Genomic DNA, 20,853 nt, shown 5'->3' with positions numbered 1-20,853 from the left:
ACACATACATGTATATATCGACATACATGTATATATAGACATACATGTATATATAGACATACATGTATATATAGACATACATGTATATATACACATACATGTATATATAGACATGCATGTATATATAGACATACATGTATATATATATTCATATATATATATACATATATGTCCAAACTCTTTCACTGCTTTATGAACCGTCTTTTGCTTGCAAGAACACCACGGGAGCATCTTGTGATTTTAACAGGGTGGAAAGGGTTTCTACTATTGAATATTCGCATGCAGCTTTTCAAAGATAGTCATCCATTTTCTAGGTATGTTTGTAAACAAGTTACGATGAAACCATGGGAAAAGCTAGAGCTGCTGCAGTGAGCTGTTAATTAAGAGTAGTTTTTATTACAAACTGATAAGTGAACAATAAGTATTTCGTATTAATATGATTATATAATACATATAGAAAGAATAGACTGACATAATACAGCAGCAAGCTATAGAGGTGGCACACTAGTGGCTCATCCGTAAGGCCTGTAAGGTCAAGTGGTTACGCTATTGTTAATGTACACAAGCGATCTAACACAGATACAATTGGGAATGTTAAGCACTATCAACTGTAGCAAAAAGTCTCACAAAGGCCGGCACTTGGCAATTCATCAGAAAGGAGTCGTGGTAGTTAGGAGTACGGATATCCTGAGAAAAGGTCCAAATCAATACGAGTACAAGTACTGACAGACCTCACCAGGGCATCATTAGCCGATACACTGATGAATTGTCACAAGCTAAGACTATTAAGCTAAAGGAGTCACAAGACTAAAAAGGATGAAACGAGTGCACAAGATAGATAAAATAGTAAGAAAGCGTAATGGTAAAGTGGCAGACATGAAATCGTCAGGAAGTTGTTTATGAGAAAACAAAAATAATTGGATGTTGCATAAAGTACAAAGTTGAAAAGCTATCAATCGTTATTATTATTAGATGGCATACATGTATTAGAGCTGAAAGTAGGTATTTCTGTGACTGGACCAGATACTACATATGCTAGATAGACAAACATTATTACTGTTAGCCAGATTTTCTTAAAACATACAAAGAAATAGCACGGAGCTTCGTGTGTAGGTTGTAGTGTACGGTCTGCTCCCTTGATAAGATTTTAAAATCAGGCGGGTTAAGTCTTGTCATTTTCTTAGACAAAACTAGTTAATCACTCATAACTAAGCACATTTAGGATGTAATAATAGGGATAAGGTATGTTAGTAAGAGGAGTTGTCCCACTCTAGTCCACCATCTTTACGCGAGTCATCCTCATCATCCGATGACATCAGTTCGTCTTCTGACTCACAGGCTGCTGTTGAGTCAGTTTTAAGCTCATTCATGAGAGACTCCTGCAAAGGGTAAAAGTTATACAGTTCTCTGCGAAGGAAGATTTACCACGGACAAGTAATGCAGGTAGTTGTTAGCCTTACAGTCCATCTACGGACATCTTGTTATACATACAATCAAGGAAGAAACTTGTAACCTGCAGTAGATGTACTGATCTTACTTGAAATTATGGAAGGCAGAAACAGCTAATACAAGAAATGGTGAAACCAGTGAAAATAAACAAATTAAGGCTACTACTGTACATGCACATTCATAACAACAGTTGGCATTAATTAAGGGTAAACCGATAATTGGATGTACATTTTCAAAAGGGTTGACTGTAACATTGAGAGTGCTGTTGTCCCATTCCATCTCAGGTCCATCCTCAATAGTGAGGTTAGGGTTTTGAGCCTTCTCCGCCTGCACTCGTCTGATTCGCACCACAGCAACGGCAATCACTCCAACGAGAAATGCGAGGCAGACGACAACAACTGCAGCCACAGTTCCGCTGCTACCACCTATGGTTAGAACAGATCATACGTGTTTACAAGTAGTAAATATATCACTCCAGAGTCTGTTACTTTAGAAAAACAGGACTTTGTCGGTGAATGTTAATGCTCAGGGACAACTAAGGCAACTATCTGCCGACAGCTGCTGGTTTAGTTCCATTAATCTCCCTCCTGTAGTAACGCTGCCTTTTACAGCATACTCATTTATCAACAATAAATAGCACCTTTCACTTTCTTTGAATACAATAGTAGCTATCAAATAGTCGGAAGCTAAAATGTCACATTTGTGAAATGAATTTACTCAAGAAAAAATGTTCATAAAGAGCCATAAAAATCTATTTTACTGAAGTGTAGATATAATTCCACTGCAACTGTTAAATCCATCCAAATGCTCCAGTAGTTACTACAACTGATATGCAATTTTATCAGCCGTGCCACCGTAAGTAATGATAATAGTATTACTACTTGTATGGCTTGCAATGCTGCAGATAGAAGGCCTTATTCATGGAGAGGATAAGCGAGTGGAAAACAGGAGAATATGAAAATATCTAAACCGTGACGTAAGACTTACAACTATGAGAATATATAACTTTGTAAACTAATTTTCTATGTTTAAATGTTATCTAACAGGTTTGGTTCACTTAGATTAGTTGTAATCAAAATCTGACCTCGGAGAAAAGCAAGAGCAAACAACTTATGATACAGACCTGAGACAACTGTAGCCTGCACGCCTGAAGCGATAGCATTGCCCTCAACGGCGAGGCCTTGTGCCTGTATGTTAGCATACTGCTGTGGGTCATTGTAGAGCACCTGAGCCTGAGAGCCATCAGACATGACTCGGAGCTGCAAAGGATCCAGACCGGCGTGAGGTTACAACTCTTCTTACACGTGATACAAAATGACTAGCCCAAAATAAGGTTACATAGACTGATACACAAGCATTACAACAGCAGCAAGTTACACTAATTTGAAGCCATAAATCATGCTGGTGTTTGAGGAAGAGCAAGAATAACATTACCAGTAAAATTATTATAACTGGAGTAATTAGGGTCTGATAAAACAGTCAGGTCAGGGTAGTTAAGGATCATTAATGGAAGAAAAAGGGCACCAATCGTAATCACCACCAATCATAATCACCACCAATCATAGGCCCTAAGTACCAGATAGATCCCATAAATCGTGAAAGTTGCCTGCTCTTTTCTATGACGCAAATACATGACTCACCTCTACCGTGAATGAGTTGCTCACAAATGTGCCTCCCATGCTAGAGCATTGCAGAGTGAACTTCCTGGCAGCAGATGAAACCTCAGCAGCATTGTTGTAGTAAAAGGTCTCTCTTAATACCGCTTCATAGTTGGCAAAAGATTCCATTCCTGTGACAGATTGGAATACAAGCACATAAAAGCTGAAGAACACTACTTAAACAAATATAAGTTTAGAGTTCATACAAGTATATAGAGTTCATACAAGTATATAGAGTTCATACAAGTATATAGAGTTCATACAAGTATATAGAGTTCATACAAGTATATAGAGTTCATACAAGTATATAGAGTTCATACAAGTATATAGAGTTCATACAAGTATATAGAGTTCATACAAGTGTATAGAGTTCATACAAGTGTATAGAGTTCATACAAGTATATAGAGTTCATACAAGTGTATAGAGTTCATACAAGTATATAGAGTTCATACAAGTGTATAGAGTTCTTACTTCAAACAATATCGGCTCATCCTCAATCAGAACGGAAATGAAAAGCAGACCTACCAGTGATATCAAAGCCTTCATCAAACTCCTTGGTGTCCAACAGGTACTCTACAAGCAAATCAGCTGGCAATCTCAGCGACTCCTTCACAGGGTCCATCTTCTGATCGACTCTCACCTCACATTTGTCCAATATCAGCCTCTTCTTCAAATCCTTTTGCATCTTGTTAACATCTGAAATAAAATACCAAAAATTGTCATTTCCAACAACTAACAGCAAATACAGGTTAATCCATGAAAATGCGCAAGACTGATTGTTGTAGCATTTACAAATACATTGACAATATTTTACAAATTACTGCCAAACGAAAGGGAGCTAGAAAACCAAGGGACTAAATAAATGAGAGTTATCTGCAGATGCATTATTAAAACTTGTGAGTTTTAATAACCTGTAATCATTCAAACTATGTGTGTCAGGAATAAACATCTTTGTTGTGATCTATAAGGAATCGTCTTTCCTCAAATGATTAATAGTAAACTTGAGTAAAATTGAACTGCAGTAGTTATGTACATAAGACTCGCTGCTCTGACCTTTGTGTAATATACAGACATGCGTCAAAATATTTACTATAAGTCTCAGTGAAAAATTTTGATCAAATATCCGAGTGGCAGTGACTTATGTTATCTATGAGTGTTATGGCAAAGCTGCAAACGAGATGTAGCCAAATCTGACTTAAAATCGCTTCTTATTAAAAATATTTGAGTATATCAAAATGCTAACAGATACTTGGCAGTGTGTTAAAAGTCAAGTGTAATACAATGTAATACAACCAAACCTTGACATACAGAGGTAATCTGCTCCTATAATCTTTCTGTTTGTCCAAACTGTCACATCGTGTCAGAACTATTTTTGTAACACATTTTATTGAAAAAACTGAATGATGAATAATTTAGGTAATATTATATAGTATTAAAACAAGCATTAACAAAATCATAAAAAAATTTAAAGGCGCAAACTTAATAATTTGTAAGAAGTCAAATGGAACATTAAAAAGATCTTTATTGTCGTATGGTCTTCATGTGAAAAGAGAGGCGAATAGAGTTGTAGCCTTGGTGAGACATGAGATGGATGATACGTAGATAGAGGTGATGAAAACGATATGGAGTCTAACTTTAAATCAAAACAACTTATTAATTAGTTTCAGGTTTTCTTTTCTGATCCTCACTTTTACTTGTTTCCTCATGATAACTACTAGACTGCTTTAGACTGTGTTTAAAGAATTATTCTGAAAACGTGTGCTCAAGTATTTCAATTATTTGCTGTTCAAACATTAAGAAAAACAGTTTTCTTTGTCGCTTTTCGGATCCATAACTTTACAATAAATTTGAAAACTAAAAAGCACTGATTAGCATTATCTGAGCCCCATCAAACCAAATCATGTAAAGGAGAACTGGTAGAAGATGTACAATTCACAAAACTGCTGTTTCTACAAACAAACATGGACCATCATGACTTAAAAAATTCCTAGCTAAGTCAAAACAAATATTTGCTTGTACGTCAAAAAATTTATTTATTAAGATCGTAAGTTGAATTTTGACAGTATTAATACTAGCAAAATCACTAAATCTACAATGTATCTTCAAGTCGGTAAGCATTCAGTAAATCCTATTGAGTCACCAAATCCAAGAGTAAATGCTCAAATCCTAGCACACCATCATGAGGTTCGTACCAATGTCTATCAACACAATGATTTGAAAGAAGGGCAAAAAAGTCCGACTCACCTTCAACATCAATCTTATTAATTCGGTTCTCCTGTCCGCTAAGTTCTTTCTCTGGATCACTCAGAAGCATGATCTCTGTGAACACATCAACGCCCTATAAGAAAAACAGTGTCATCAATTGAAACCCGGTACAAAGAAGATAATTGACAATAGCTGCGCGTCCCGATGAATCACAAAGAGACAGAGGCTATTGAACAGCAGATATCTCATATGATACGCACTACCATTGTAATGTATGCTAGCGGTATTTACAAGGAAACATAAACAATGCAAAATGGGGCAAAGTACACAATGACACAACAAAAAAATGAAACTGATGTTTTTACACTCCTAGATGAGACATATGCTAGTCATTGTATTATACCCAGGATGTAAACACGGAGAGCTTAGGAGTAGTCACACTTTCTGAATATCACAGCTGAATAGAGATGGTTATCAGAGCAGTGTTATGGTTATTACAAAGGTATTATGGTTATCACAATAGTGTTATAAATGCCACAGCAGTGTTATAGATGCCACAACAGTGTTATAGATGCCACAGCAGTGTTATAGATGCCACAGCAGTGTTATAGATGCCACAGCAGTGTTATAGATGCCACAACAGTGTTATAGATGCCACAACAGTGTTATAGATGCCACAGCAGTGTTATAGATGCCACAACAGTGTTATAGATGCCACAACAGTGTTATTGATGCCACAATAGTGTTATAGATGCCACAGCAGTGTTATAGATGCCACAGCAGTGTTATAGATGCCACAACAGTGTTATAGATGCCACAACAGTGTTATAAATGCCATAGTGGTGTTATGGGTATCACAGTGATGTTATCGTTACCCCAGTGATGTTATGCCTATTCCAAAACATTCGCGATGGCGATGCAGGTACATCAAATATTTTTTCATTCAACTTGGTGCAGCTTGATATTACACATTTCACATCAGCTGCCATTTTTTAAAGACTGCACTAGGAACGATGTCAGACAACCATGACAAGCAGTCTATACTTACTGCGCTTCATCTTTCTGTTAATTAAACAAAATATCACAAATAGACAAAGCATACCTACCTCAGCAAATTCACCGATAGTACGCTCTTTTGATGCGACACCAGCAATTGTAATCTCAGGGTCTGCCACCTCGCTCACCAAAATTGGAATCGTCTGTTCATTGACATCGAGTGGCTCTCCGTCACACCTGTTCAACCACTCACAATTATTGCAACATTCAATAGATAATTGTCGATGATTCTACAAGTTGCTAATCAATACAAAGTCGGCGATAGTGAAATACTCGGATGAACTGCGGACTGGTTACTTTCTTGTAAGCCTCTTCAGAATTAAAGGGAGTTAGTGCATCAACACTGAGAGAGCTTCAAATTATGGATAATGGCGACCAAGCGTGGATGTAAATTTAATTACTCTCAGGGGAAGCATTATGTTAGGGCCTAATGTTGTGGTTAAGCGCAGGTAAAAAATGCAAAACCAACATACTGTGAATGAAATGTATCGCCAACATACTGTGAATAGATCCCCATAGATATCTCCCGTAGATATCCACAGTGACACAACTCAACTAAAGGTGGTGTCAAATGAAGGCTATGATATCCTTGCTAGATTTTCTATTATTCGTTATTATATTATTACAGCAACACCAACATAGTACTGTGTATTTTGCTAGAAAATCATTTAAAGCTTAAAACCATTAAAATTAGGTGGTCATTAATGTGTCCTTAATATCTAACACCAAATAGCATACAAGCTTACAATATAGGTAAGGTGCAAGGGAAGGTGCAAGGGAAGGTATGTGGAAAAAAACTGCTAATTTGTATAACAGACAAGAAACCTGGAAGATAAACTTGAAGAGGTTTAAAGCAGCAAACTGTTTGATATCCAGTAAAACAAAATGATATTTCCAAAAGCCAAAGTCACCAGGCACTGTCATTGGAAATTGTGACCAACGATTTGGTGATTGTAGTGAAGCCTCATTAGTACAAGCCGGATTTTGCACTCTGTAAATGAAGCACAGAGTTCTCAATAAACTCAGTTCTATCGTGCGTGGTATGGTTGAGGGGGCACTGTGGAGGGGGCACTGTGGAGGGGGCATGGTGGAGGAGGCATGGCGGAGGGGGCATGGCGGAGGGGGGCATGGTGGAGGGGGGCATGGTGGAGGGGGGCATGGCGGAGGGGGGCATGGAGGAGGGGGCATGGCGGAGAGGGGCATGGAGGAGGGGGCATGGTGGAGTGGGCATGGCGGAGGGGGCATGGTGGAGGGACACGGCGGAAGAGGCATGGCCAGCATAAACGCTACCAAGGTGAGTCATTCACAATAATGGTTTCAATCATATAATCTTTTTTTAACATCCAAAAAGATTGAAGTTTTGTACATACTGGCTCAGAACTTACGGCAAAATGTTTGTAAAAAGCAACATTTTGTCATCAAAGCTGACCCCATGAACCACGATAACTGAGGAATCACTGCACCAGCAAAACACTTAAGAAGAAGCTCAGGTAAACAAGCTTAGAGACTCCAAGATAATCATTAAGCTGACATCTCACTGTATCAAAGCATTGCTACGTATCAAAGCATATCAACTCGTAAGAAGAGCACTTCAAAAGACCCATCAGATTGATTTATGAAAGAGACTCATCACAGCACAATCCAAGTAGTAGTCGAATATACAATTGTAAGTCGGCCAGCAACAGTGTTAGTGCAGCTGCTTATACAGCTATGTTACTACTCCTTTTGTAGGCAGAAGGAAAGACTGTACACTAATGACGCAAACCAGCTAGCTGTAAAGATAATGTAGGCAGATGAATTGAAACAAACAGATATGACCGTATGAAGAATTATCTTGAGCTGCTTCATGAGCAGCTCTGTTTGACAACAGAGCCTTCCCAGATAAAGATATATTTGAAGGAAGTTGCTGAGCGAAGCCCTATCACCACTGATAGAGAAGAAAGTGAGTTGAGTGAAAATAGCTTGTACTAAAAATGAATAAAATGGAATCAACTCTTTAGGCCAATCAGAGACTAATTTAGGCTCACACAACCAACATGGTCAATTAGACAATTAACACCTTTATTAGTGTTACTAGCCACAGCTTATGGCTACCCTTTCTACATCCTACAGTAAGATCGCTGGCTCACATCTCACATGGCATCTTTCACAAACTCACGTGGCATTGGTCTTGACATGGATTCTCGTGTAACCAGCAGTTGGATTGCCATTGGTATTAGTGTAGCCGACTCGCCGAAGAATGTCTCTAATATCTTCCACGTCCCCTCCTCGAATTGTCAGCTCAGTTAGTTCTGTGTTGAAAGAGACCGACTAGAAAAGGAAACAACACCAAATGAAAAGAATAAAGTTGACTGCCGTAAAGTGAGAAATCAATAAATTTCTGCTTGGTAGCATATCATCAACCCTGGAGAAGGCCGTCGCTGTCTCATCACAAGCACGCAAAATAGCTGAGCTGACTGAGGTTTGATGGGTTAAATGTCATCAAAAGGCACATTGGAGAATTTCGGAGCAACATGTCAGTACTTCTATTTGCTGTCAGCTTCATTTGTTTGTTGACTTGGAATTTCTCTTGTGTAATCAAAAAAGAATACACTGATCAACTGACACAAGCTAGCTTCACAACTTCAGCATCATGGGCTTGTTCAGTGCCAACATGCATACTAACCATTCCGACTGAAAGCTGATCCATCGCGTGAAACTGTAATTTCTCTCCGCAGCGGTTCAAGCACTTGATGGCTCTTTCAGTCTCTGTTGTGCCAGACAGCATTGTGAGACCGGCCAGAGATCCCGTAAAGAACTGTCCAAAGTCATTTGTCTCCCCTGTTCATACGTAACAACAAACCGTTATGACAACATCAAAGCAAGATGTAACATTTTCATGTTTCTGAGATTAAAAAAATGATATCAACCATTTTTCGGCCTGCTGGTTCAACTAGTACCATTCTTTCCAAGCATCACAATCTGTTATTTGGCCTTTAGGGGTTCATTCTCTTCTATTCTTCCCAAGGGGCTAGTCTGAGATAAAATGATGATAAAATGCACCCTTTTCACTGACTTACACATTAATAAGAAACTATGCATTATCACTTCATCACCACAGACTAATTACCCCTTCTTTGCTGATGAATACTCCTTGTCACTGTGTGGAAAGGGATATTCATGTACCAAGCTAAAAAACATACCCTTTTTTTATGAAAACACTAGAGTGTCAGGCCACCAAAAAACACCCTTAAAACATGCTTTTTTTCATCGAGCCCTTGGGGGTAAAAGTTGAGAGTGAACCCCTGAGATTTGGTCATGGAATACCATGCGTCACTCTTCTAAAAACTACTATGCGATCTTACGATAATTTCCTTGTTGACACAAAATTGGCAGTTCTATGGAGCTGCAATCAGTCACAAGAGAAAAATAACAGACACGCCGCTAATATAGTTACACGGAAGACCTCAGCATGTAACCATATGTATCAATGGTAGGGCTCAAACAATAAAATAAGATTAAGAAACCGCTTGACAACATTAGCTGAGCAATAAAAAAAACGTTACATTGAGACATATCCCTGTAATAATGTAATGGCCAAGTGGGCGACACATGTGAGGATATGGTTTGAAGTTATGCCAACAAAGCGAATACTAATGTCGCTAACATTTTAACTAAAATAAATGTAAAATATTAATTAGCTCTTATATGAGCTAATTAATATTTCACATTTATCTAAACGGCAACCGCAATAATGCTGAGGTCTTCAGGGTGCAATCTTCGATGGTTAATGCTTTCTCACATCAGCGTGGTGAGTTACCGATTAGGTTAACTAATTAGCCAATCATATTCGAGCCCTAACTACTTTAGCCCGCCTCCTTGTGCAAGACTTGAAAACAGATGGCATACTGGACATGAAGCCCCACCGTCATGGCTGGCAAATTTGATGCTTATGATTTAGCCAACATATTTACATCTAGCATGTAAATCAAATAATGTTGAACAACTAATTTTACCAGCAGGCGACATTTACTAGTGTTCCTTACCCGCAGTGTCACAAAGAAAACATTTACAAAATTCTTTATAGACTATCTACAGAGTTTTTTACACAATTGCATCGCCATTTTGGTGCCATGACCAAGTTTCAGGAGCAGAAGAAAATGTTCACAAAACAAATTATTTTTAATAACATTAAACCATAACTGTAACACAACTTTTATCGTATTTTCTAGGTAAATTAGACACGCCGATTCCGATTTTGTACTCAAAATAAAGATTGGTCCACTAATTTTCAAAGTCATGAAGCCTTTTGAAAGCGTTTCAATATCCGTCTCGAAAACAACACAATCAGCACAAGCTCCACCCATAAATGTGATGTAGCCTAGCTTTTTAGGAACAGAAGTTGGGGATGTTTAGTCCGTTTTAGAATGATAGAGATGGGTGTCTTAATACCCATTATTCTCTAAATTCAGCCTTCAAAATAATCAGTCTTTTACGAAAGGTAGATAAACTATTTAAAATTGCTCGCAGCTTGTTACGGGATGTTTAATAGGCTGAACGCCGAGAAAAATGAGCTTAAAAAAGCGCGACAAGCTTGTGATAAAATCGTGGTTTTTGAGCTCATTTTCTTCGACGTGTCTGCGAATCAGTGTGTCTGATTTACCTAGAAAATATGATAAAAGTAGTATGTGACAGTTATGGTTTAATGATTGCTAGAGAAAGAGACTCGATGAAACTCACAGGCATCCATTCGTTAAAAAGATACTTTTCAACTGTTTCATTTCACCCTGACTCCGGTCAAAACTGAACTAGGCATAAACGAATCAGATAATTTAACTTATTTTAAAAACTGACGACAACTACTACAAACTGGTAAATGCTCCTTGAAGATAGCTTTACTCAGTTGTTGGCAATTTAGAAGAGAGCCACTCAACTTCTTATTCTCAAATAGAGATGGTGTAATGAAATCATTATGATAAATTGTCTACATTCTTCCTTTGATGAAAACCCTTTAATAGGATGTGATCTGGTAATATAAGCCGGAGCCAGCTGGCTAGAAAATCTGAATGGTGCTTCCGCTTTCGGCAGAAAGCGGTTAACCTTTTAGGCGCCAGAGAAAGATTCCAATGCACTAGTTGGCAAACTTCAAAACCACAATGCCCCACTTTGCAGGACACTTTGACTAAGTTGTAGAAATATGCCACGGCACAAATAAATATGACTACCGTAAGTCCTTATGCTCAAGCCGCGCGGCTTGTCGTTGAGCGCGGCTTCTGGTTCAAGGTAATAAGCCGCGGCTAAATCCAAGTTTTTAAAACTTACGTGAGGCTTAGGGCGGCTTCTCGATAAATGCAGTCTCTGCTCAGTTCCGCGCTATAACCATAGAACCGCAGTAGTGATACACTTTTACATACGGGATTTTGGCGACCTAATCGTTTATTTTCAGGGTGATGTTTATGGAATACTTTAGACAAATGAAGAATTTATCGCTAATGTTTAACTCACCACAGTCGTAGGTCATTAAAACCATTTCATTCCTGACCGCATATTTCCATAAACGTGAAGCCTTCTAACAGCGCAATAAAAATTTAGCTGAGACATGACAAAAAGTTGTTGATGCAAGGGTTTAGAAATTTTAATTTGAACTTGGAAGTAAAAGAAAATTCTTTTCACATGTACTGATGTAGCCTGTTTTCTTATTCAAGAGTACTGGGTATAACGAAACCCTTCTCAACACTCTCGCTCCTGAAGGGGTCAAGGACGACAAAACCTCGGACATTAGCCGCGGTCTGTGGGCATACGCGGCTTGTTGGAGGATTATTTTTTCTTTCGTGAATCATCTGGTTTTGAGCACAAGCCGCGCGGCTTGAGCATGAGGACTTACGGTATTATTACATGGTAGGAATATGACAATCATATTGCAAATGCAGGTATATTCCTATCACACCGTAAAATTATGATTATAAAATGAAAAGATTGTAACCATCTGTGTTAGTATATGACCAGCACATGGTTGGTATATGACCAGCACATGGTTGGTATATGACAAGCACATGGTTGGTATATGACCAGCACATGGTAGGCGTATGACCAGCACATGGTAGGCGTATGACCAGCACATGGTAGGCGTATGACCATCACATGGTAGGCGTATGACCATCACATGGTAGGCGTACGACCATCACATGGTAGGCGTACGACCATCACATGGTAGGCGTACGACCATCACATGGTAGGCGTACGACCATCACATGGTAGGCGTACGACCATCACATGGTAGGCGTACGACCATCAAATGGTAGGCGTACGACCATCAAATGGTAGGCGTATGACCATCACATGGTAGGCGTATGACCATCACATGGTAGGCGTATGACCATCACATGGTAGGCGTATGACCATCACATGGTAGGCGTATGACCATCACATGGTAGGCGTATGACCATCACATGGTAAGCGTACGACCATCACATGGTAAGCGTATGACCATCACATGGTAAGCGTATGACCATCACATGGTAGGCGTATGACCATCACATGGTAGGCGTATGACCATCACATGGTAGGCGTATGACCATCACATGGTAGGCGTATGACCATCACATGGTAGGCGTATGACCATCACATGGTAGGCGTATGACCATCACATGGTAGGCGTATGACCATCCCATGGTAGGCGTATGACCATCCCATGGTAGGCATATGACCATCCCATGATAGGCATATGACCATCACATGGTAGGCATATGACCATCACATGGTAGGCATATGACCACCACATGGTCAGCATATGACCATCACATGGTAGGCATATGACCATCACATGGTAGGTATATGACCATCACATGGTAGATATATGACCATCACATGGTAGGTATATGACCATCACATGGTAGGTATATGACCATCACATGGTCGGAATATGACCATCACATGGTCGGAATATGACCATCACATGGTCGGTGTATGACCATTACATGGTAGGTGTATGACCATCACATGGTCAGTGTATGACCATCACATGGTCGGTGTATGATTATTACATGAGAGGTATATGACTAAATGTTGTAAGTTGTCAGCGATACATTCCAGGGTCAAAACCTTTTTTAGAGACCAGAGATGTAATGAGAATTTGCTGTTTTTCTTCGCAATTTTAGGGAACAGTCGCAGATAACTTACTATAACAATTTGTGTAAAACGAAATTTAGAACCATTTCACCGTTGATTCCAACTTGATTTAGTGTTGTTGGTTGTTGCCATCATGTTGCTTGTTCAAGTTTGCATACAAAAATTTAAAAGTTGGGTTGACAGGTCGACGGTTTCCTTTATTGACAAAAAACTGCAATTTACGTTGACAGGCAGCCTATGACTAGCCTGAAGCAACGAGCCTACCTTGCCAACAGCCTCCAACACTCAGCTGCTCAAAGGTCACCTTGTCAGTCGGATGGAGAGCCCAATCATCAACCACTTCTACAACACTCTTGTCAGCCTGCACAGCCTGCCCGTCTATGTACAATTTAACCTGCAAAATGTGAAAAAAATTTGCAAATTCTGGAAATATGTTGCATGAGGAAGGAAATAACATTTGCTATGGAGTTCATTTTGGCCAGCCAGATTTATAGAGCAGGATAAGATATTGATGTCTATGTAGTAGAGCGTGTAATAGACATCGGCATGTTATAACAGTCTGTCCGAGTGAACAGAACTGGAGAATTAATCACTAGACAAGCACTTCAACTAATTACTAATCAAGAAATCAATTGTCGAGCAGGCATGACTCTCCTACAGTTGATAGCAAATTATTGATGATGTACGAGAGACAAGACAAGGAACGGCAGCAGCAACACCACTTCTTCTATTGATCGGCACACGAGTAGAACTACTTTCAGTAAATCTCCGTCGCTACTGTAGAAGATAGCTAGTGAGGAAGGGAAGGTTAAAGTGCAGCTTCTTATCTGTTAATAACGGGCACGTGCATGCACTAATGAGAGCAATAAGGTCCAAGGTCTTTTCTGAGTCACAGCTCACGACTCGACAGGAGCCTTCAGATGTATGTAGCACAACTTGCAGCCGTGGTGTCACTTGATCTATTTCCTTATACTATTTGTTACTTTTGGAATAGTAACAGTGTATGAAGTTTACGCTCATCATATTTTATAATCAGGCAGCACAGATCCACTAGTAAACATCATACCAGCACTAAGTTACAAGCAAACAAAAATATAACAATGTATACCAAAATTCGCATTAAACACAATTGTATAATAAATTGGTTCTTTGCGTTGTAGATAGCAGCAATGTCAACCAGAACTTAACTTTTTCGCTTATGATAATGCTGACCTTGTGATCATCATTATACGTAACAAATAGAACACGTAGCAATAGCATATGGACACGCATCGATACATGACGATGCCTATGTACTGACTCGAACTTTCTTGAAAGTGAAACTTTTGAAACAACAGAGTTTGCTTCAGTAGACTTCATAGGCGATATTATCAAACTATTGGATATTAGGCGTGCCATGATGCCATACTTGAACAAACTGTCAAAAAGGACAGAGCGCGGTAGACATACTTGAGGGTAGGTGACAGAGAGAGCGTAGTGGTGCCACTTGGAATCACAGAACTGTGGTAGAGTCCACCTCCACTCAGCTGGCTGGAAGGTGTCAAGAGACTCCACCTGGCTAGCCTCTTTCCTTAGCAGGAACACGAGTCGGCAGTTGTGGACAAACAGAGAATAATGGTGTCTGTTCATACCTGCATACAGAGACAATGATGATGTACAACCAACTTATATTAGTGACAAAGAGCAAACTTGTTATATTTAAGGGTAACTAATAGCGTATAAACTACAAAAGTCATTAACAGCAGCACCGAAAAGTAACAATTAATATTATTGTATGTATCATCTACAAAGTAACTACATAGTTCGAACAGCATTTCTAAGCCGCTCCACATGACCAAAGGATTTAGCGATATTTCAAAGAATAGACTGTAATTGCATAATCACAGCGAGTCCCTCTACTCAATGTGTGAGTTTGAAACTGTATAATTTTTGGAATTCATACGCATCACAAGGTGATGACTTGAAAGAACATCTATCATTTATGATTTTCGAAAGAACCTCATTAACAATGTATTTTGTGCTTTCTCATCAGGCCAGACTTGAATAATTATGGCAATTCAAAAGTTTGAAATTTTCAAAGCTTTTTCTCTTCATTAACAAACATGTAACAGTTGCGTGTACAAAAGACGCAATTATTGTTTTTCAGGAACATATAACTTCAACAAAACCTGTAAAATAGCCTAAACTCATCAGGGCTCACGTGAGGCTCATGCGAGGCTACGCAAAGTCTTTAAGAATACAACTACGAAACATCTGTTGAAAGATGAAGATGCGAAATGGCAACTGTGGTGGAAGGATTATGAAATTCGCAAAAGTCAGCTAACAAAACCTGCTGCCATGTTTCGCAATAGGTCATCTCCGTGATAGACAGATTTAGGTATGCATGATTACCTTCTAGAATAACTGACCTAGTTGTACACAAGCAATTGAAACATGTTTCAAGACCTGAAGACCTCCAGCTAGGATGCCTTGAGTGTAGCTTCAGACACTAATTACTCTTCAGTTTAACCAATTACATTCCTATCTACACTCTGACAGCCAATTAGCAAGCAGAAAATCAGAGAGCTGGCAAGCAGAGCAATTGCTACAACTGGTTATTACAGACAGTAATAATTCCACCTTACCGTCGCCGTCGGCATTGCAGAGCAGGTGCTCCTTGTGTCCGTCCTTCTTTTCGTCACCATGATTCATCCAGGTTGCGATAGTGAAGAATTCACTGAGCACATGATTTGACTCACCACTAGGAACCTGTGTGAAAAGTTGACAGCTAGATATGACAGACCTTTCATAAATTTTGAGACCAATAATAATTCTTGGCACAGGATGACAGTGAGCAACACAGACATTGTGGGAGACCTTTGAGGAGAAAAAACAGATGAAACTATGCTTGTTATTGTTGAGTGGAGATCTTTTGTCGCAAAATCGAACTGATAAGAATGCCGCCCTTGTAGCTCTCTGCTTATTCTCAAGTACTGCATAACAAGACCCCAACAAATACCACAATATCAGCACTTCATTGATGAACTGATGAACCAGAAAGTGTGCCAACTTCCTATCTATCACCATAACATAAAATGAATTCTGGGTAAGATTAATTTGCTTGCTGAAAAGACCTGTTTATTTTATCAGATAACGAAACTGTCATTAACCTACATGGTCTTGAAAGTCTGCAACTGAGAGTGTGAATCTACTTTTCTTGCTCACAAGAGAGGCCAGGCATTGAAGCAAATAATAATAGCAATAAATCCTTGAGAGGAGGTACATGCAGATCCCTACACTAGTTTACAATACTAGAAATGACTGTAAAGTGAACACATTAAAGTGATGACAGTAGAGACGCCATACCCTGACCTAGACGAACCCCAAACCTTTTCAAGAATGCCAAACAGCATATCATAGAGATTAAAGTCGGGTGGTGTGCCAAGACAGCCTACTTACATTCACAGCGGTCTTTCCATCGAACCGGTAGGCTGTTTCATGGCCTTCGATGGCTTTTAGTGGCTCAACCCAGTCAGCATCTTTCGGCAGCAAATCCACAGAGTTTGGTGCAGCGCCTAAGATAAAAGGAATTCACACTCATGACCCACTTTTGACCTTGAAAATGCTCAATGACTGACAACAGTGTTAGTATGAGAACTAGTAGACTTGGGGTTATTGCAGTCCTTTTTGTTATTTGATTCACAATCAACTGAGCGAAGAGCGATGAGAGGGTACATTGAGAACATATGAAAGAATCACTGATAGCATGACAAACAGAGTTGAAAGCACCAATAACTTTTCACAATAACTTTTACATTAAAGACAACTAGAGGCGGTCAACAGAAACAGCTACTGAAAATATGAGAGGAGCAACATCTCAACATCTCAACCGCTTTCGCTGCCAGAAGCGCTGAGCAGAGTCGATGAGCAGACTACTTATTTTGCCATTGGCAAGCAATAACAAGAATCGACTCATCATTGCTTCCGTGTGAAATGACTCAATTGTTCACAACCTGCTATTATTGCGAGACACAATGCACCCCCTCCCATCATCCCCCAAGTTAGAACATCCTTGTTTTACAGGACAAGATGTTTTATGTAAGACAACATTTTTTCGTCCCTTCCATACAGCATTTTTTCGCCATACAAAATCAACAAAAATGTCTCTTGAAATTCAAATTTGGCAGTCGGTGTGCTGAATACGTCAATACACTATTAGTCGAAATATTTCCTGCAACGCCTGAAAGAGATACGACGCTAACTCTCTCTCAGTTCAGCATAATTCGTTACAAGTTTTAGTGAAAACATTAAGAGTAACAAAGATTCGTTTCGTAAAATATATATTAAAACTTAGCTTCAAGTATGTGTTTAGTAAGCCAAATTCGTTTAAATTAAATTGAAAGTTTATGTTATACGTCTGTCTGGAAGGTAAGAGTTCCATGCGGTACGGTACGTACTATACACAGTAATGCTACACTTTATTGCAGATCATAACCACTAAATACACTAAAGTTACTGCAGGTAACTATAGTTGCTAAGGTTAATGTATTATTTTGTTACTAAATTTTAATGTGTCCATTACATGTATATAAAATTTGGATGTTTTTTTACCAGGGGTAGTTTGCATTAGATAATTATTATAGGTTTCTACGCGTCATTTGTCTTAGATGCCAACACCGGAACAAATTAATGTCGCATGGCGGGTGTCCACTGTAGTTGTTAATAAAGCTATTTTATGGCGGGTGTCCACTGTAGTTGTTAATAAAGCTATTTTAAACAGACATTTTGTGTCAGAGCACTATACCAGCAGTATTTAGCTAAAGAGGTAATAATGTGACAGTGGCCGTGATTTTCGGACTTCGCGGTAGATCTCTATATGTTCAGTATAGAGCCGTGAAGTTGAATCTTCGGTCAAATGCTGCGCTAATGGATATTTGATTATGTCATTCCATTGATCAATTGAGACCTGCTCTTTCACCTCATGACCTCTGTTTTATTATCAATCCACCGCATCAATTGGAAATTTCCGTTTTTTGCGTAGTCAAGCGATCCATATCCGGTTCAAAATGGCGGACCGTGTAGAAAAGTATGTAAACGCAGATGATCTAGAAGAGTACTTTTACACCGAACAAGGCACCGTAAGTGATGATTCAAGCATTGAAATACAGTCAAACATGGATAACTCGAACTTCACGGGACCGAGAGAAAGTGTTCGAATTATCAGAGCGTTCAAGTTATCAGAGCACTGTCACAAGTCCATGTATTTACTTATTTATTAGTAGATACATGTACATATACAAACTATAATATAAATCAAAAGCACAAATGGCTTGTTTCAAATTAAATGCTTCTAATGTAAAGTTTAAAACGTATTTATCAAAAAGTATAGAGATTTTTCTATCACTTGAGATTGATTTGCTGTTTGAGGTGATGTTATTGCCATGACGTTTTTTTAGATTGACATTGGCAAAACGTGATCGTTGTTGAAATGCTCAAAAGAAAAGACATCTTTTTCTTTTGAGCGTTTTACCCACGATCAATTTTGCTGATTTTTCTTGAAGTTTATGCAAAGATTACCTTTCTTTACCTGGGATTCGTTAAGAGCAACACTCCGAGGCAGTTCAATTAGAAGTTTTACGAGGTTTTACGGTACATTGTATATCATTCACGCTTTTCAAATGGATACTTATTGAATGTACACACGTACTCTGTGTTTAGGTCAAACGATGAATAGTTTTTCAAGCTGAGACAGCGTATACGTTTAATTACAACAATTTTTAAGACGTTTTAAACATTCAACATTCCGACGTTGATTCAACACGAAATCAACGTCGGAAAACTATTCATCATTTGACCTAAACAGAATACATGTACGTTCAATAAGTATCTATTCAAAAAGCGTGAGTGATGGAGTGATATACAATGTACCGTAAAACCTCGTAAAACTTCTAATTGAACTGCCTCGGAGTGTTGCTCTTAACGAATACCACTTTCCTTGCTTCCAAAGGGCGATCGCTAAGCGGATGTTTGGTATAAATCAAATTTCACCAAACCTTTAGAAAAGTCGTTGACAAAAATATTTTGCCGATAGTGGTAATAATGACGCTTATGAATTACTTTAAGATGAGGTTTACCTCTATGGCTTGGAATAAAGTGATTTTCTAAAGCGATAACAACTGTTTCGGTAGCCGTTGGGCAAAAAAAAGTTCGAGTTAACAGCGTTGAGTTCGAGTTATCTATAGCAATTTATCATTACGTGGGAACGGACCGAAGAAACTGTTCGAATTAACCATGTGTTTGAGCTATCCGTGGGCGAGTTATCCATGTTTGACTGTACTTCTATTTTTATTGTAACATACCTGGACATGTGTAAGTAAGTTCCAAATCCATTGAATGTGTGCATGTTATATTTGACAGAAAGACATAGCAATCAAAGGCGAATGCTTATCGTAACAGGTCGCAACCTGTTTTTAAATTTAATTACAACCATTTAATCATTTTCATCAATATTGGCTGATTTTGTTTTATTGAGATAGCAATGATGGTCATTCATTTCAATTTTGGGGTGTTTGTATGAGTAATACTCATACAATCTTTATTTTCAAGTATCATACTGTAAATTTTATACCATTATAACGCTGTAAAAATCTGTACAGGAACAATTACACTGTAGATTGTATTTATACACTTTCAAGTATTAACCTTTCATCTTGGCCCGCAAAAAGGAATATATTTTTTTGTTTTTGTGCTATTTTTAATCAATAAAGAGTTCATCATCATCATGGTGTGTTTGCTATTGTGCAAGTAACACAGGCTATACATAGAGAATAGAGTTTGATTTAGCCGCACTAAAGGTCAAGGTCAATACTAAGGTCACGACCTTAGAGGAATCCATCGATCAGGTTCGCAGCGTCAAGTTTAGTCTGTGCTCAAATTTTCATTCCGAATGATGCGGTTGATGATGCCGTTGCTAGGGACCAAACAAAAAAGTCAGCGCTTTGTTGACTCTCCAGATTTAAACTCTTTTATTCTCAGAACAATGGATTATGTATTCCGCTGACATTTGCTGTCAGAAAACACAGCTGACAAGGGTAGGATGGCCGGATTTTAAAAATTTAAATTGATTCTGAATCCTCACAGAATTCTGCATCTGATTACATATTATACTCAAAAACTCCCTATTCACCTCAAAGTCTGAAAATGCAGACCCTGTCACATATAATGATCTTCCATCAGATATAACTTAATGAAGTCGTCATTCATTTTAGATATATGGCTAAAGTTTTCGTTAAAACTGAAAAAAGGCAATATCAAGTATACTTTTGCAAGTGAGTGTCATCTTTATCCTTCAATGTAAGAGTTTGAGCATGATTAGCAATATGAATCTACTAACTTCCA

The 20,853-nt window shown here is 38.6% G+C and overlaps 1 protein-coding gene across 1 annotated transcript in view; it reads right to left on the bottom strand.

Moving 5' to 3' along the window:
• Positions 1-374: 374 nt before the first annotated feature.
• LOC137403886 (calsyntenin-1-like) overlaps positions 375-20,853 on the bottom strand; it is a 32,424-nt gene continuing 11,945 nt past the window's right edge. Inside the window, exons 8-20 of the mRNA XM_068089987.1 lie at positions 16,915-17,030; positions 16,101-16,224; positions 14,926-15,107; positions 13,741-13,870; positions 9,035-9,189; positions 8,528-8,679; positions 6,420-6,546; positions 5,353-5,446; positions 3,634-3,804; positions 3,090-3,238; positions 2,573-2,708; positions 1,678-1,874; positions 375-1,379 (exon numbers count right to left, since the gene is read on the bottom strand). Coding sequence (XP_067946088.1) covers positions 1,248-1,379; positions 1,678-1,874; positions 2,573-2,708; positions 3,090-3,238; positions 3,634-3,804; positions 5,353-5,446; positions 6,420-6,546; positions 8,528-8,679; positions 9,035-9,189; positions 13,741-13,870; positions 14,926-15,107; positions 16,101-16,224; positions 16,915-17,030 — 1,865 coding nt within the window. The 3' untranslated portion in view covers positions 375-1,247. The remainder of the gene's footprint in view (positions 1,380-1,677; positions 1,875-2,572; positions 2,709-3,089; positions 3,239-3,633; positions 3,805-5,352; positions 5,447-6,419; positions 6,547-8,527; positions 8,680-9,034; positions 9,190-13,740; positions 13,871-14,925; positions 15,108-16,100; positions 16,225-16,914; positions 17,031-20,853) is intronic.

Source organism: Watersipora subatra, chromosome 9 (assembly GCF_963576615.1).
Source record: "Watersipora subatra chromosome 9, tzWatSuba1.1, whole genome shotgun sequence".
In the NCBI taxonomy this organism is placed as follows: Eukaryota; Metazoa; Bryozoa; class Gymnolaemata; order Cheilostomatida; family Watersiporidae; genus Watersipora; species Watersipora subatra.
The sequence above is the reverse complement of the archived record's forward strand: the minus strand, read 5'-3'. Positions and strand labels throughout refer to the sequence as shown.